Consider the following 19,381-nt stretch of genomic DNA (forward strand, 5'->3'; position numbering starts at 1 on the left):
CATTAGACTGCAGATATGAGTTCCCCTGTAGAAAAGGGCTATCTGGGGGTGGGGGGACTGCAACGTGTCCCACAGAGGTCCAGGGATGCCAGCCTCCAGGGATGCTTGGGAGGGGCTTCCCCCCCACCCCACTTCTACACCAGGACATCTCCATGGGGGAAACCTTTCCAGGCTCACCAAGAGAGAAAGCTTGGTGTAGTGGTTAGGAATGTGGGCTTCTAATCTGGTGAGCTGGGTTTGATTCCCCGCTCCCCCACATGCAACCAGCTCCCCACAGCACTGATAAAACTGTTCTGACCGAGCAGAAATATCAGGGCTCTCTCAGCCTCACCCACCCCACAGGGTGTCTGTTGTGGGGAGAGGAAAGGGAAGGCGAATGTAAGCCGCTTTAAGACTCCTTTGGGTAGATAAAAGTGGCATATAAGAACCAACTCTTCTTCTTCTACTACTCACTGTGGCTGGCTCTGCTGATGCTACTGCAGCTTCTCCTCTCCTTCCCTCCATGTCTAAACTACTCACTGGGGCATCTGCTGCTGCTGCTGCTTCTCCTGCCTTCCCTTTTGTGTTGGCTAATTATTATTATTAATAATAATGGTTGTTATTATTATTATTACTACTGCTGCTGCTATTATTGGATTTCTTGACAGCCTCTCTCCCGTTGGTTTTCCTTCACTTCTAAGTCAAAGTTAATTCAAAAGCCTAATGATTCTATTAGATTCTGTTTCCCACCAGTCAAGAAATATGACTCTTTCATGGAACTTGGATCACTGGACAAAAACAAACAAATAGTGACAGGGAAAGGTTTAAATGTGTTTGTGAGTATTGTTTAAAGTTAAAGAAATATGTCCTCAGGAAGAGATGCCATGTTCAGCTGAAAAATGCCTTATGTGTGTGTGTGTATACTTATCCAAGCTGAATCAAAAATAACAACAGTGTAAATCAGCCAAATCATTGAAGCCTGAATTGATTCTTGCTTGATTCACCTGATTTGATTTGGTAGCAGCATATACTGATGACAACTATTTGGTGGCTCTTTACATGCCTCTTTCCCCCATCCAGACACTTCATAGGCAGCAGAGGCTAATCTCCATTGCCTGTGAAGGGTCTGTGGGGGGAAGAAGAGCCTCCAAGAAACTCTTCCATCAGGCTCTTCCCTCAGATATTTTTGCAGCCTCATAAGCCTGCAAAAGGAGAAGGTTTAAAGAGTCTATCACGCAGTTATCCCACTGGTGAGCTGCTTGGCAGGCTCTTTCTCCCCTGTGTAGCCCTCTGAGGCTGCAGAGAACCTTCTCCGTGCCACTTCTGAGGGCTATATAGGGAGCTGCAAGTTGGGATCAGGGAGGGGAACAGGACATGTCCACACTTTGCCAGTCCTCCCCGGCCTTTTAAAGGCTGACTGACAGCTGACATTTATAAATATATATTGAACAACACAGGCCCTAGGACAGATCCCTGGGGCACTCCACTTGTCACTCTTTTCCAAGACATGCTGAATCATTAACAAGCACCCTTTGGGTATGATATGTCAACCAGTTATCGATCCACCTGACAGAATTAGGATCCATACTATATTTTACCAACTTGTCAACAGGAATATCATGTGGAACCTTATCAAAAGCTTTACTGAAATCCAGACAAACTATGTCCACAGCATTCCCCTGATCCAGCAAGGTAGTCACTTTCTTGAAAAAAGAGATAAGGTTAGTCTGACATGATTTGTTCTTGTGAAACTCATGCTGACTCTTGCTCAAGGACCGACTGTGTGATGATTTGTTCCAAAATTTTGCCAACTACAAATGTCAAGCTTACAGGTCTGGGTCCTCTTTTTTTCCCTTTCCTGAAGATGGGGACCACATCTGGCACCTCACTTATTCTCTAAGAAGGGTAAAAAATAATCGAGAGAGGTTCAGAGATGACATCTGCAAGTTCTTTTAGTATCCTTGGATGCAATAGGCTATTTTCACTAAGTTTCAAATATTGCACTCAGTGCGCAATTGTTAGCGACTGGGTTTCCCTGTATGCAAGAAGAAAATTCAGTGGCAAAGAATTACTAAAGTGCATTGAATATGCATGACATGTATGAAAGCAGCCCTGATGGACCATTTGCTGTAACATCAAGCAAAAACAGAGAAGTGATTATTTCAGAACTCATTCTCAATCCAAAACATAACAATATAACTGCTAAGGTAAGAGAAGTGAACACACCTGATAAAAGTGTGGCCAGAATGTGCTTATAGCCAGTTCTGCTTTCACCCAACCTTCCGTAACAATCCCAGAGACATTCCAGATAGGGTTGCCCTGGGGTCCACCATTCACCTTCACATAAACGTTCAACGATCCAGGGCTGGAGCGGTCTCGGCTGGAGAGATAGTAATGGAAGTCTATGCAGTGGGTATCGTTTTCCTTCAGGGTTGGTAAAAGCAAGTGAGCCTTTTGCCCAGATGCCCTCCCGGAACTGTTCACCATCATGAAGGAGCCTGAAGATAATGAGGGGAAACAAGAGCAAAAGACAAGAGAGAAAAGAAGTCCGTGGTTATTCCTCTGTACCCAAAACACCCACAAAAAAACAGACTATAATGAAAAACCAATAATTCTCAACAACCTGCATATAAGTAAAAAAAAAAATAAATAAATAAAAAGGCATTCATCACAAAGAACTCAAGCCTATTATTTCCTACTGGCACTTGTTTGAATGAGACAAGACATCAAAATTACAGGTGTTACAAATAAATTTCCATCCACTGCCTCCACCCTAGTTATTTATTACTATTTTCAATATTTTCTTCCCTAGATTTCACATAAAGACTGACAGTAAAATATTCACACCAAGCATGAAAAACACACATCTTTCTTGTTTGCTGTATTAACCTCTCATCCAATGGTCAGGGCCTCATCATATATATATTTATGAATCATGAAGCTGGCTATCCTTTTAGCGTTTCCAGATCAACGGACTCCACTGCTGAGTTAGCACAGAGCAAGCCCATTTGCCCATGCAGGAGTGAACTCCCTTCAGTGGATTGCAGCCGTGGCAGCAAAACCAAACCACCAGTACTGCTAGACAATGGAGATGTGAAGAGAATGTCAGGCCTTATGTATAGGTATTAGGAGCTGCAATAGTTTGCACAGGATACTGTCACTGATGCCGTGCAAGGGTACAGCTGCAGATTCCTTACTAGCCCTTGCTGATATTGGCAGTTCCATCACCATCTTCCTTATGCCTACAGCTAAGGCCATCCAATGATGACATCACAGTGAGGCCATCTAGTAAACTTATGAACCAACAGCCATCACTGTAGCAGATCTCTCTTGCAGGGACAGCACATCTTTTGTGTATGCCCTAGAAGGAGCTTAGGTAGCAGACAGACTTCTCTGCAAAGGACATTCCTTGAAGATACAAGAAGTTCCATCTAAGACTAGTAAACTATCAAGGTTAATGCACATGAACGAGCATTTTTCTACCATTAGGACAGAATTCATGTATACTTTTCATAAATTACCTATACTATGTAGTTTCACAAGCATTGACACCATACCTCTGTGGCATACCATATAACTGTTGTTTTTTGACAATGATACAGAGCAATAGTTGACTTTACAATATCTGAGGCTCTGGCAAATGAAAACATATTTTCATTGTAAAACAAATGTGGAGTTTGTAACGCTGGAATATCATGCAAGAGTTATCTGTACTGTAGAACAGTGGTCCCCAACCCCCGGTCTGTGGACTGGTGCCAGGCCACGAAGGCCTTGGTACTGGGCCGGCGGCGGGCACGCCTGCCTCTTCCCCCCCTGCAGCGAGAAGCTGCCAAAGCGGCCACTTCGCTTACGGCACGGCTAGCTTCTCGCTGCAGGGGGGGGAGGGAAGAGGCAGGCACAACCACCAACATGCCAGCGGACACAGGTGCAAATGCACACATGTGGCAGCTCTGCATAGGGTTGTGCGATTCGGCCGCTTCGGCAGCTGTTCCCTCCGGGCGCAGCCAGAGCCGCGCCGTGGGGGGGAAGGGTGGTGCCGGAAGCGGCATGAGAGCGGGTGCAACCATGCAGGCGCAGAATTCTGTGCCTGCGTGGTGGCGCCCGCTGTCACACTGCTGCCGGCACCGCCCTCCCACCCGCGGCGCGGCATTGGCTGCGCCCAGACGGAACAGCTGCCAAAGCAGCCGAATTGCACAACCCTAGCTCTGCGCATGCGTGTTTGCGTGGAGCTGCCACATGTGCGTTGGTGGAGTGCAAACGCACATGCGCAGTAGCTTTGTGCATGCCCATTTGTGCAGTGCTGCTGTGTGTGTGCATTTGCGCCCAGCCAGTGGGCGCAAACATAGATGCACAGCAGCTCCACACATGCGCGTTTGTGCAGCAATGCCACGTGTGCGAAGCGCCCGGGCCGACGGCTCTCCCCCACCCCCGGAAGCGGTCCTCAACCTGGAAAAAATTGGGGACCACTGCTGTAGAACATCTCCAACTTCCCTTTTGACAACAGCTACTACAGCATTCATGTGGTGAACTGGGTTGCATTCTGGGTTCAGTAATCCCAGTTTACACAGCCCTCTTGGTGTAGTTGTTAAGATCAGTGGCCTCTAATCAAAATAGACTTTAAAAAATGGGATCCAAAGCCTTTGAAAAACATGGGGTATCCCAAATGAATATGGTTACCTGCTCTGCAAAGTAAAAATTTCTCTGATCTGAGTTACATCTGTATATTTGATAAATGTAGAAAATGTTCTGTCAGAGCCCGGGTCACAATCCTGGCTTCTATTCTGGTGAGCCGGGTCTGATTCCCTGCTCCCCCACATGCAGCCAGCTGGGAGACCTTAGGCTTGTCAGCACTGAGAAAGCTGTTCTGACCGAGCAGTAATATCAGGGCTCCCACAGCCTCACCTCCTCACAGGGTGTCTGTGGTGGGGAAAGGAAGGGAAAACAATTGTAAGCTGCTTTGATACTCCCTTAGGTAGTGAATGAGGGGAGGATAAAAACCAGCTCTTCTCCTTAATTTTGCTGGAGAAATAGAGTTTGGTGAGATGTTCAAATGATGAGGAAGAGAAGATGGTCTGGTGGACCCATAAATTTATAACTTGATGCTCTAAGGCAGGGGTCATCAACCCCCGGTCTGCGGCCTGGTGCCGGGCCGCAAAGGCCACGGTACCGGGCCACCGGCAGCCATGCCTGCCTCCCCCCGCCCGCAGCGAGAAGGAAGGGCATGGCGGTGACACAAACGTGCATGCGCGCAGTTGCCGCGCATGTGCGTTAGCGCCCCTGGTGGCAAAAACATGCATGCACGGCGACTGTGCGTGCGCGTTTTCACAGCACCCATCAGCTCTTCCCTCACTCCGGAGGCGGTCCCTGACCTGAGAAAGCTTGGGGACCGCTACTCTAAGGTCCTTAGAAACATGTTAAAGACTGCTTTTACCCATGCTTGAAATATTCACATGCATCTTTTAAAAGAATCCCACTCTTCTGCCAAGGATTAATGTCTGGATTATATTATGTTCTCCCCTTTTATTTTATTCTCACAACTCTGTGGAGGATGTTAGGTTGTGTGTGTCAGTGTGAGAGACAGACCTACAGAGAGCGAGAGAGAATGATTGTCACAAGGTCACCTACTAAGCTTCACAGCTGAGAGATTTTTCAGACAGGGCTCTCTCCAGTCATATTCAGACTCCTTAATCCTTACACTCCAGTCGGAAATCTTATCATGAGTAAGTGATCCATGTCACGGTATGCATCAATGAGTCATAAAAAAAAGAAGAACGCAAACTATTGAGGAGGAAGCCAAAACAGTGAACTTTGAGGAAAACATATCTAGTTGTCCACTTCTGGTTGCAGCAAGATGACGAAATAATATCTCAAGTAATAACAAAATAAAAATAAAATAATCTTTTAAAATATGGAGTATTATGAGAAAGTGAGAAGTGGGGTTTACAAGGAAGAATATCCATTGCAGCAGTCAGGCATAGTAATTTTTAATCAAATACAGCCCTTTTGACATTCGCAGTTCCGATACTGCTGCCAAGTTATGCTACAAATGTATTTCTCTGCCGGCTCGCTCTTGTTGTTCACAGAAGACTGACTTTGGAAAGGCATGTCTCACTTCTATCCTACTGAAGTTTGTTCTTCCTTTGTAAGTCATGTTGCAGCAGTGAGACAGACACTCAGACGAGCCAGATAAACATTTTGATCAATTCTGCTCAGTGAGCAGCAATATGCAGTATGGTGAGAGAGACAGAAACTATCAGCCTTTGTCCACATAAAATGTTCTTCCAGCACGCAGTTACAAAACACAGAAAGGTCCCTGGGTGTATGTTTTTGTGCAGAGCCCCCCCCCCCCCTTCACATTATTTACAAATGAGCTGTGGCATGTGCAGAGATGTTCGGTAAGCGAACAAATCACGGATGAGAAATGAATGGAATTCTACATGCCCTGAGAGCCTTCCAAGGTAAGCAGGAAACGTAAAGGGCATCTTAAGTAAACTGCTGGCCTCTGCCTGAAACCCCCACAGCTGGCTGGTTATAGACAAGGACTACTCTTATGCCAGCAAAGAGCAGCAGGCAGGAAGTAATACAGATGCTATCATTGCTTTCAATGGAATGCACATTCGGAGCATACTTGGATGGCCTATCATTCCATTAAAAGCTCCAGAAATCAGTTGCATATGTGGATATGCATCCAATTTGCCTCAGTAAAAACTGCATTTTTTAAATCTTGTTTTTTGTGACTGTGTCAGATGTCAAGCCATTGAGCAATTTAATAGCTTTGAATAAACGAACAGTGCCAATTATACTTAATCATTCATGCAAATAGTCTCTCTCTGTCTCTTTTGTCGATATACTTCATAATTTTTCTCCTCACTGTGGCCTATTTCCTTCTTAATTTAAAAAAAAAACTTATTTCAATAAATAAGTTATTAGGAGTGTAATCCTATGTATAATTACCTTCAATCGAACCTTCTGAAAGCAACAGGGTTAGATTGAAATAATTCAGTACGGGACTACACTATAAAAATATTTGCTTCACTTATACATTTGTGTTGTTTCAGATGGGAAAATACATATGTCTATTCTATTGGTTTCAGATGGGAAGCACATTCTACTCTTGCAATCTTTTCTTGGTGATACAATGATACAATATTATATTGGTGATACAATATTATCTTCATTGTATGACCAAGAAAAGATGGCAAGAGTAGAATGTATTTCTGATAGTATCTGATAATATTGTTCCCCACCCCCCAATGGATCCTCCTTGCCAAATCACAAAAATAAACTTGGCAAACCTTTCACAGAGTATACTTAGGGGTCAAACTAGATGAGATGGGCATCCGCAGGGACATTTTGAACCAGTGAGTTCCTACATGGAAACTCCTTTTAACTGTACTGCAGGGAAGGGGTAGTCAAACTGTGGCCCTCTAGATGTTCATGGACTACAATTCCCATGAGCTCCTGCCAGCGAATAGGAATTGTAGTCTATGGACATCTGGAGGGCCACAGTTTGACTACCCCTGCTGTAGGGTCTGATTCTGGTCAGGACTACCACAGCATGGGGGAGGGGCTCCTGACTCCCCCCCCCCCCCATGCCATTATACAAAGTGAATTGATGCCGGGGGTATATGAAGAAATAATTCCCTTCCCCGCATGCCATTTAAATTCAGGAAAATGGTGTTGGAGAAAGACAGACACTCTCCTTCCCCCCACACTACAATGTTCCTAACCAAAATTGGGCCCCAGTGTGCAGTTAAAAAGAGCTGAGTGAACGCTCAGTTTCAAAATGGCTGGGAATCCTTGGCCATGTCATATTGTCTAGTCTGGCCCCTAGTGTGTGTATTGATAGTCAACAGATTAAATAGTTGGTGATTCTAACAGAGTTCAGATTCAGAAAACCTTTATTGGCATAAAATCTGATATGTATAAACAACAAAAATTAAAATTGGTGATTCTAATAAATAAAGTGTGCTATTATATTTAAATCCATATGCACACTGTGAAATCTCGTCACAGTTAACATTTTGGGAAAAAGACATAATTTGCCTTAACTAAGAGATCACTTACAAATCACAGACTATACCTTATCTTTCACACATTGGTTTGCCAAACAAAACCCCAGAAAATGTGCTAGTAGAGAAATACAATAGTGAAACGTTTAAAAAAAAATCTAAACTCCCACTGGTTTTTTAAAAAATATTTACCATCAGCTTCAGTTGTCTGTCATTCTTACTGTTAGAATGAAAAGACTCTATTGTTTCACATTTTAATATAAAGTATATGTGAATTTCATACACAAATGAGGATAGACTATACATATGTTATTTTTTCCCATAAAACTTGGCATACAATGCAGGCTTTGTGTTACTCAATGATGTGCCTTCCATTATAACCCAGCTGATTAAGGCTATGGATTTACCATGCAGTTAGCTGAAAAATGACTAGAATATGTCAGTCACTCATCTCCCAAGGTTAGACCCCAAAATTTAGTTGACTCTGATCCAAGACAGGGCTCTTAACATATCACAGAGTACACAGATTGGGCCCCCATTCTGTGTCCTGAATAACAGTCAGAGATTAGGTGCAGATTTTCTTCAATTCCCAAATGCATGTGGTACTCAATTCAGATTGTGGCACATGCAGTGAAGGAGCTTCAGCATTGTCCCTTGCACCATATCCCAATCTGAAATCACCCTAGAGCAGGGGTACTAGACCTGTGGTCCTCCAGATGTTCATGGACGCATGGGATTGTAGTCCATGGACATGTAGAGGACCACAGGTTGACTACCCTGCCCTAGAGGGAACCAATAGCATTATCCAACTTTACTACCAATATTCAGTCATTTAGTGTCTGCTGCCATTTTACTTTTTCTTTTGCTTTTTTTTGTTTCCCATTGACATATGTCACTTGTTCCAGAATAAGAGGACACGAGATAGAAGTCCCCCCTCCGCCCCCAAACTTTGAGATGGAACCAGGGCTTGAAGAATGTTTCAGGGTTTTCTTAATGGTAAAAAAGGTGAGAAAGGCTGACACAGCGTAATATAGCAGGCCCCAATGTCCAGAAATGCTGGGCCTCTCGTTCCAAAAGTATTTGCTATTCGCATCAGCAAATTTAGAAACTACAGAAAATATAATCCCAAACTGAGAAAGAAGATAAATTGGTGTGCTAGGAAAAGCAGAGGTTTCTTTGCTTATTAAAGTAGACACAGAGCACAATTCAGGTTGAACATCAGGCCAGCCTAATTTAATGCACATTGGTCAACATGTTAGCATAATTAATAACTTGCTGTTGCTATCAGTTGCCTGATGATAAAAATATGAATGTCATATGCACAGATCAGTCAAGATTAAGAAAAGAGATATTTTAAAAAATCTACGGAAATGACAGGAGATATAAAATGGTACTTGCAGAGCTACAGTTATTGAGCACACCACTGAAAGTGGGGGATTAAACCATGAAGTGCTCTCTAGATGCCCATAAATTCATTTTTCCCCTCTCCTTGGTGCATAATGATGCCTTGATAAGCCTCTGATTATTGGTGCATCTGCAACATATATCCTCTTTTCAGAGCTGAAATGCTACTCGGTAGCAGATGGTGCCCATTGTGTTTACACATCAGCACTTTATGATTGCATTTTCTCACGTCTACAGTAAAAAAGAAAGCCATAATTGAGTTTTTAATGGCTTTGCACATTGTTCATTAAGATTACATGGCTATGTTCCTGCAGATGACAGCTGAAGAAATGAGCTACCTAGAAGAACCCCTCATGACCATCTCAGACAGTCCTCAGTCTCCACTTTCAGCCTCACCTTTCAGCTGGCACATTTACTTTATACGCTAATTTACTGCAGACAGCAGCAGGAGGGGTGGGGGCTGTTATACACATTTAAGAGCACTGATGCTGAATTATTCAGGCACAAATTTGATTCCCAGCACCTTATTAAGATCAAATGGGTTAAAACCTTCTTGAGGACCGAATTTCAAACTTTTGTACACTCGAGTGCACCTTCCCTTCCAGTTGTAAAGCTATAAAGGGCTACACAAATGATATCACCCTGCATTGAATTGACTTTTTTGGGTGGGATAATACAAAGAAGAAAGGACCTGCTCGTTCCATTTTTTATTAGCGACATAAAGGAGAAATGAAAGGTTTGCTCAACTGGAAAAAGGAATAAATTACATTAGTAAAGATTAATAAATGTTATTTTAGGTGCAGTTAATTAGGAATGATGGCAGCATTGAAAGCTGATTCAAAAATGGTTGTAACAGAACTGCCAAATAGTGGGTACAGAATTTGAAAAAGTACTGGAGAATAGGGGAGATTATTTTCAGCAGGTCACATAAGGGGCCCTATAGTGTGCGTCATCAAGATAGACTTCTGTTGCTGGTGGCTCCCCTTTCCTCAAAAGCTAAACATTACTTTCCCAATATGTGCATTTCTTAAGCGATAATGTGTTGATAAGGAGTCAGAAAAAATGACAAGGGGCTTGAAGCAGGCAGAGGTAATTCAGTGCTAAGAAGTCTCTAGTGATGTCTGGTTCTAATTCCAAAGTCATAGGAGGGGATTCACTGTCTACAATCCAGTGCAGAAGAAGAAGAATTGGTTCTTATATGCCACTTTTCTCTACCCGAAGGAGTCTCAAAGCGGCTTACATTCGCCTTCCCTTTCCTCTCCCCACAATAGACACCCTGTGAGGTAGGTGAGTCTGAGAGAGCCCTGATATTATAGCTCGGTCAGAACAGCTTTATCAGGGCTTTGACTAGCCCAAGGTTACTCCACTGGATGTATGTGGAGGAGGAGCAGGGAATCAAAATTAGAACTCCGCACTCCGAACCATTACACCAAGCTGGCTCTCAACACCAATCTATTGGTGCCTTACCCCTCTTTGGGACTCTGTCTCTACATTATCACTCAAATTCCCAGTTCTTTGAACTCAACAACTTATTTCCCTGAGTATTTAGATCTTTGTTTTCTTTTGGCAAGAACAAATATAGGATTTGTTATTTTTCTTGTAAGATGCTGAGGGATATTTTCTTTACTGTATGGCTGGGGGCCAGGGGAGGGGGCCCTTTCAAGGCCCATTCTTAAGAACGGGCTTTGAAGCTAGTCTATATACATAAAATTGTGACAAAATGCTGAAAGTTCCGAAGCCTTCTATTGGTGGAATTTCCACCCACCCCCCAGGGCAACTTCTGCTCTTGCTCAGGGTTCCGCATCACTGTTCCCTTAAGGCCTGCTGTGAAGGGAGCCTCTAACAGCCGGTGAATGAGGGGAGGGACATGTTTCTGGAAGCAACACAGGGGAGCCTGTGGGTATGAATGGACATTCCTTTTGAGGGGGGAAAAGGTTTCCCCTTCTGACTAACTGCTGGCATACAGGGAGGCCACAGGAAAGCCCCCCCCCTCATTTAAAATACTGCTGTGGCTGGCTTCTGTGCTGGAGGGCAGACACAGCCAAGCATATTTCTTCTCTCCCCCCCCCCCTCAACATTTGAGGCCTACTGCGCAAGATGAAACTCGATGTTGTTGTGGGTGTTCTTTTGTCTCCTGTTTCATCTGCACAACAACTCTGTGCAGTAGACTTCAAGTGTTCCATCTCCACAACAACCTGTGTAGGAGGCCTCAAAAGTTTCTTTTTTTACCCCTTCAAAAGTTTCCTTTTCACCCCCAAAGTAGCCAATTGTGACTTTATAGTCTGGAGATAAGCTGTAATTCCAGGAGATCTTCAAGCCCCACCTGGAAGTTGGCTACCCCTGGGTTGAAAATATTCCTTGAGGTTTGGAGGTGGAGCCTTAAAATAATACAATGCCTCAGTCCATCCCCCAAAGCAGTAATTTTTGCTTGCAGAGCTGATCTTTATAGTCTAGAGATGAGCAGTGATAGAGGCTTACAGGCTGAGAGTGGGATACACGAGTGTGACCTAATTGGGCCATGGGCTCTGGCAAGCCCTTACCAGCAACAATTTGCAGTTTTGGGCACCAACAGACCAACTGCATAGTAGAGACGATGGTAGAGGCTTGCAGGCTGAGGTTGTGGTGGAGTGGTGCAGGTGTGTCCCACCTGGGCTGTGGTCTCTATCCAGCCCTTACCAGGAACAGCTTTTATTTTTTGGTGCAAAGAGACAGACAGAATAGCAAGGGTCCTGCAAGTCTGGAAAGCGCAGGAAGATCTAAATAAGATCCATGTAGACACAGTAATTGTAATTGGTGAACAAGCAATTGGCTGGAGAAAAAAAGGGGCTGAAGTGACTTTGCCATTAGTATTTGCCATTAGTGTCCTGTGAAAAAAAAAAACACATTACTGGCCCAGGATTTCAAGTGGAGTTAGCTTGGGAGCTCGCATACAAAGAGTTTACAGGAAAGTAGACAGTGAGACTTTGGGGGTAACTAGGTTTTCCAGTTTTATTAGACAATGATGATTTGCCTTTGTGGACAGTCTGGAGATGAGCAGTAATTCCAGGAGATCTCCAGATCCCACCAGGAGGCTACTCCTGGGTTAAAATATTCCATGAAATATTCCTCAAAAGGGTATAATGCCTCCGCAGCCACTCAACCAGCCACATAGTGTCCCTGGCCTATTTCAGGTCAAGAAAAGGAGGTAAAATTGCCTGATAGGTGTAGGTTCGTGTTCTGGAATTCCAGGCTTCCTAGGTGTGCTTGAACCCGACTTGGCTCAGGATTGCTGTGCACAAGACACCTCCTCTTAGGGTTAACAGCTTTCACATGAGGCACAACACTCATATCAAACCATGAGCTGGTTGCATTACAGCATGCAACAGGCTTTACTACTAGTACCTTGAATAAAACTTTGTTGGTCTTTAATGTGCCACTGGACTCAAACTTTGTTCTGCTGCTTCGGACCAACAAGGCAACCCACCTGAATCTGTCATTTAACAAATAAGCAGCATGGAACTTGTTCACATACCTGTTTTCTGAGTGGATGATATGTCTTAATGAATCTAAAATATTCATATAAAAACCTGCTGTTTCTATACCTGAACAGATACAATCATTTACAACCTGTAGAGCAGAGAGAAGTCATAATTACAATTGTGACAGATATTAACAGGTGAATGCTGCTTTGAGTTAATGGCTACGACATTTTTTAAGGTAGTAAATTAACAAGAAAATTCAGTCAATCAATGATTTCTTTTAAAAAATATTGAAATATTTATACTCTAATAAAAAGCCCAGAATGAACTTTTAATGTTTTCAGCACTTATAAGGATATTGACCTGTTCTGATGGTGTCAAACTGGTAGCTGCTTATCTAGTGTGGAGTTTTATTTATTGTATTTCTCTTTAAAACTTCTGCTTTGTCTTGGCTTTGCAAAGAGCAGATAATAGGAAGCTTTTAGTCCACCATGCCAAGTTTTAACTGTATTTTAACAGTGTTTTTTTTTTTTAAACTGGGGTCATCTTATCTTTGTTCCAGGTATCATCACAAACGAATGGTAGAGGAAAACATTTCATTTTATATACTGCCTGTCCAAAAATGCCAAAGATTTTCTAGCACAAAAGAAACAATGGGGAGGAAGAAGAATCCAACGGATTCCCCCACCCCTTCAAATATTGGTCATCTTCAAACCAAGCAAAGAAGCCTTGCATAGCCTTGCAATAACCTCGTTCTTTGTAAAGACCCAGAGCATAGTGTTACACCAGCTAAGTGGTGTAATGCTACATATAATCATGTCTCCTCGCTCCTCCTCACTTTTCCTGCTGTCTCATTCTTCTCTGGGGTCATTTCGCACTTCTCCCCCTTCACAAGTGCTGCTGGAAATGTCGGAAGAGAGTAACACAATTTATATGTGACTCTCTTCCGCCTGCCAATCAAGCCAGGCAGCCAATCCGCTTCCTCCATGATTTGAAGGGCCCCCGCGATGCCCATTAATTAAAAAAAAAAACCTCAGTAGTTCTCCGTTGAACCGCCCATGTATCTAATCATAATGCATAGTGTGTCTTTATTGCCACCGCTTATAGAATCACAATGCTTGCTTCTTTAAAAAATAAATATCATCCCTAATTGGGGGGAGACGCTTAGAGAGGCATGCTTTGTGTCACAACTTTGGGGGGGGGGGTTGTATGTGTGTGTTTTGCCTTTGCCTGCATGACTGAACGCCTATTCATCCAGAAATTTCCCTTTTTCTAAAAAGGCAGAAGCTGTAGGGGGGCAGGCAAAGGGTTACCAACTATGGACTTAGAAATTCTAGGAAATTGGAAGGGAGGTGGAGCCTGGGAGTTAGGAAGGAACTTCAGCATGGTAGAAAACCATAAATCCACTCTCCAAAGCAGACATTTTCTCCAACGGAACCTATGGATCTGTTGTAATCCTAGGAGATCTCAAGCTCCTGCCTGAAGGTTCCCAACCCTAGTCAGGAGGCAAAATGTTCTGTCCTTACCTGAAACTAATATTTTGGATATATAACTGCATCCTGTTGTTACCTGCCTGAGCTTTTGAATAAGGCCAGGTTAAAAGGGAGAACCTGAGTCCCTCTTCTGAAATTCTCCAACTATACCTATCTACATCCACTTAGGTAGGAATTTTTAATGGATTGGGAAGTTTGTTTTTAGGCTTATTAATATTGTGTATATTTAAACTTGTATTGTTTTAAACTGTTGTAAGCTGCCAGAGCGGACCAGGGCAATAGAGGTGGCATATAAATGCAAAACATAAATAAAAATACATAAAACAGGAAAGGTAGGCAATAAACATAAAATTGTTATTATTACTATTATTATTATGTTGTCGTTTCTCAGCTAGAATTGTGATTCACAATGCAACTGTGTTCATCATACAAAATAGATTCAGTTGGGTAGCTGTATTGGTCTGAAGCAGCAGAACAAAGTTTGAGTCCAGGGGCATCTGTAAAACCAACCAAGTTTTATTCAAGAAAAGCCATTTGTAGCACTTAAAAACTGATGACAAATTTGACATTACATTTTATAAAGAAGACTAGCTTCAAAGCCCGTTCCTAAGAACGGGCCTTGAAAAGGTCCCCTCCCCTGGCCCCCAGCCAGGCAGCTTAAGGTGGCTGTGGGCTGCAGCTTGCAGCCAGATCAAGTGGGGCGGGCGGGGGCTGGCCAGGCAGTCAGCAGGCCAGGAGGCCCTCGTTAGCAGGCCTTGCTTAGCAGGCCAAGAGGCCCTCGTTAGCAGGCCCTCCACCACAACCCTTTGCCCATGGCCCTCTGCTGCTGGCTCCAGGCAATGAGGTGCGTCTGAGAGCAAAGAGGCTAGAGTCCAGGGACAGAAGGTGGGAGCTGCAGGAGCAACTTGGACAGCTGGACACGTTCCATCCTCCAGGCTGTTTCACAAATATATAGAGGAACCATGGATAAGGATGGTTCATTATTTTTGTATACATTTCAGTAACTACTTGAGAACATTAGCTGTGTTAAGAACAGAGACAAAGAGCAATGCAATTCTAAACAGAGATATACCCTAACTCTATGGAAATCAATGGGCTCCAACTCTTTTGAAATATTTAACTTTGCTTATGTTTGCACTTAGGTTCCACCATCAATATGTTTTTAAGATGATCAAGATCAGCTCATAATCCATTCAGACATCTGTCTTTTTCTGTAGATTTCTATAGAGTTTCCTTTTAAAGGATGCCTTTCTATAACTTCATAGACTAGTATTCCCTAGATTCATAGAGTACCTGCACTAAAGAATCCAAGGTTTGCTGCAGCTTCTTAATTGCAACCCACAGAGGTTCATTGAAAATGTCCCTGATTGAGCAACAGCTGATTGCAGACATTTTCAATGGCATCCCAGGACAGGCCACTGGTCAATCACAGGTATTATCAAGAAAGATGCTGGTTTTAAAAGGCCTCCAACAGCTAAATAATGGCATTGTTAAATCATCAGCATCTTTCACAGGCTTCCAACCAAGTGATAATTTGAGAAAGAATGAAAGAATAAATGTCTCCTAGCAAGGAGGAGGTCTGCCTGCACCGTAGGAAATAACAAACCAGACAAACAGAGCATCAGAGCAAGCATGGCTACTATTAAATAGGACTGAGACCTCCACTTGCCAAAAGAATTTAGATGACCTATGGGAAAGGAGAATGTAAGGCAAATGTCTATCAAATATTAGGTGGTAAAAGAAGTTCAAACTTTCTCAACTTTTTTACCACTGAAAAACCCTGAAACATTCTTCAGACTTTGATAAACCGCAGAAGTGGTGCAATTGTGCAGAATATGATTGCATTATTGGCCATGGGGGGGGGGGGGGTCAACATGATCATATATGGTCATATCACCTTATAAAGGTTCAGGAAACCCCTCAGGACATCAAAAAGCCCCACCATTTCATAAAGCTCTTGTTGAGAAAGCCTGGTTTATGGAATGGTGTGTTTGTAAGAAGGATTTGATTAAGAAATTGTAAAGCAGAGGGAATCAGTGAACTAGATCAGATGGTAGTTGAGCTCCTTCCCAACTTTATTATTCATACTAGCCTTCAAGCCCATTGCATCCAAGAATGCAATGAGCGCTAGCGGGGTGAGCCTCCAGAAGGGGCAGCCGGCAGCAGACCTACCACAGTTCTGATGCGTGCAACGGGTTGGCGGGTGGTGGGAGGGCACACAGTGTTCGAGTGGAATGTTAGAACGGTGACAGCTGGTAAATGCCCCTGCAGATGGTTGGGCTGCCGCACGTCAGGCGAGGCGGCAGCCCCACTTGCGGGTGAGCTGACAGCTGCGCTGCTGGCTGGGCTGCCATGGGCACTTGCGGATGGGCCGATTGGCGGAAAAGCACGGAGTTGCGGGAGCACTCTCCTTGTCAGCCAGCCAGAATCTGGCCACGAGGCAGGCACTCCAGTGGCCAGCCCAATCCAGGTGCAGGCGGAAGCAGCGGCCGGAAACCAGGAGATGTCCCAGTCAGCACTCTGCCCATAGTGGCTTTTCACAAACATAAGAGCAAAAAATGGTGAAGATTGCTTCTGATTTGCAAGAGATAAACTCAGTTCAGACATCTATAGATACTGGGACATACAGGGAAGCAAAAAGAGCCATAAAACAGGGCTCCTCCCGTGGAGTTTGGGAAAGGAACAAAAGCTCACTCGCCCACCTTACAAGAAACTGAGGCAGCTAACTGTCTTGCTCTGATGTCAGCAGCTTCTTCTCACCCCACATGGGCCAGGACCGCCAGCTCCTTCTTGGGACTGATTTCTCACATGGGGCTGAGGAAACTGACTCCCTTATGGTGGTGGCAAGTCACCTACTCTGTATGGGCATGGGCAGCTGGCTCCCTCCCACCAGCAGCTATGAACTGCCTGGGAAGGAATGAGAATTGCTCTTCAATTGGAGTTGAGGTAGCCCTAGCTGAGGGAACCAGGCCATTAGTCCACCAGGATTTTTTCCTGGTGATCTTAATGGCCAATGCACCAGTATATAGATATGAACGAGTGTGCCAGCACAAAGTCCTTACGAATTTAAACATTACCTGCTATGAGAAACTATGTGAAAAATGATAACTAGTGAAAACAATAAAACAAACAAAGAAACAAAAAAGACCATAGTGATATGGTTCCTGTGCAGTATTATGGAACACTCACTATGTAACCCGCCAACCAATTCCAAATGTCAGAATTCATGTTGAAATAATTTGGTTCTAAAAATGTATAGCTTCTAATGCTACATTGGATATAAACGGAAACGAGAGATATATTTTAATTGTGTTTTATTGTTTTTAACTAATGTGTTATTCTATTGTGTTTTAATAATGTTCTCATTATTATGTTGTTAACTGCCCTGCACCAGTTTGCTGGGAGGGGCGGTCACAGAAATCTATATAATCATAGAATCCTAGAGTTGGAAGGGGCCATACAGGCCATCTAGTCCAACCCCCTGCTCAATGCAGGATTAGCCCTAAGCATCCTAAAGCATCCAAGAAAAGTGTGTATCCAACCTTTGCTTGAAGACTGCCAGTGAGGGGGAGCTCACCACCTCCTTAGGCAGCCTATTCCACTGCTGAACTACTCTGACTAGAAAAACTTTTTCCTGATATCTAGCCTATATCGTTGTACTTGAAGTTTAAACCCATTACTGCGTGTCCTCTCTTCTGCAGCCAGCAGAAACAGCATCCTGCCCTCCTCCAAGTGACAACCTTTCAAATACTTAAAGAGGGCTATCATGTCCCCTCTCAACCTCCTTTTCTCCAGGCTGAACATTCCCAAGTCCTATCTTCATAGGGCTTGGTCCCTTGGCCCCAGATCATCTTCGTCACTCTCCTCTGTACCCTTTCAATTTTATCGACGTCCTTCTTGAAGTGAGGCCTCCAGAACTGCACACAGTACTCCAGGTGTGGTCTGACCAGTGCCGTATACAAGGGGACTATGACATCTTGTGATTTTGATGTGATGCCTCTGTTGATACAGCCCAAAATGGCATTTGCCTTTTTTACCGCTGCATCACACTGCCTGCTCATGTTTAGTTTACAATCCACAAGTACCCCAAGGTCTCGTTCACACACAGTGCTACCTAGAAGCATATCCCCCATCCAGTAGGCATACTTTTCATTTTTCTGACCCAGATGCAGAACTTTACACTTATCTTTATTAAATTGCATCTTGTTCTCATTTGCCCATTTTTCCATTGTGTTCAGATCTCGTTGAACTCTGTCTCTATCTTCCGGAGTATTTGCCAGTCCTCCCAATTTGGTGTCATCTGCAAACTTGATGAGTAGTCCCTCCACCCCCTCATCTAGATCATTAATAAATATGTTAAAAAGTACCGGGCCGAGCACCGAGCCCCTGAGGTACCCCACTACTCACCTCTCTACAGTCTGATGAAACACCATTGACAACAACTCTTTGAGTGCGGTTCTCTAACCAATTCCCTATCCACCTAACTATCTGAAAATCCAGATTGCAGTCCTTCAACTTATCCATCAGAACATCATGGGGAACCTTGTCAAAAGCTTTACTAAAATCCAAGTAAATGACATCAACCGAATTTCCCCGATCCAGCAAACCTGTTACTTGGTCAAAAAAGGAAACTAGGTTGGTCTGGCAGGACCTGTTGGAGACAAATCCATGCTGACTTCCTTGGATCACCAAATTGTCCTCCAGATGTTTGCAGATCGCTCCCTTTAATATCTGCTCCATTATCTTCCCACATATAATAAAATATTGGCAAAAGTACCAAAACATCCCAAACCAAATAAATATTTTTGGTTGTTAGATTAAAATAATCTTCTTTGCCAAAGCATTTGTATCAACGAGCTGCTTTTGTTATATGTGATTGGCTATGCTGTTACATGTGCAATGCTTTAGCTTATTGTTATTAGCAATAATGAAAAGGCAAATCATGGCAAATTATCCCCCCAAAACTTGAAAGAGGAAAAGTTTAGAAATAAATGGGCCAAATAATGCTTAAGGTCTTCTCTACAAGATCCCTTGT

General features: G+C 43.6%; 1 protein-coding gene across 10 annotated transcripts in view; it reads right to left on the reverse strand.

Moving 5' to 3' along the window:
• PTPRT (protein tyrosine phosphatase receptor type T) overlaps positions 1-19,381 on the reverse strand; it is a 769,637-nt gene that overhangs the window by 475,047 nt on the left and 275,209 nt on the right. For all 10 annotated transcript variants that reach the window (XM_077335394.1, XM_077335396.1, XM_077335393.1 and 7 more), the window contains exon 3: positions 2,206-2,477. In XM_077335394.1, the coding sequence (XP_077191509.1) occupies positions 2,206-2,477 (272 nt within the window). The remainder of the gene's footprint in view (positions 1-2,205; positions 2,478-19,381) is intronic.

This window comes from Paroedura picta, chromosome 4 (assembly GCF_049243985.1).
Source record: "Paroedura picta isolate Pp20150507F chromosome 4, Ppicta_v3.0, whole genome shotgun sequence".
Lineage (NCBI taxonomy): Eukaryota > Metazoa > Chordata > Lepidosauria > Squamata > Gekkonidae > Paroedura > Paroedura picta.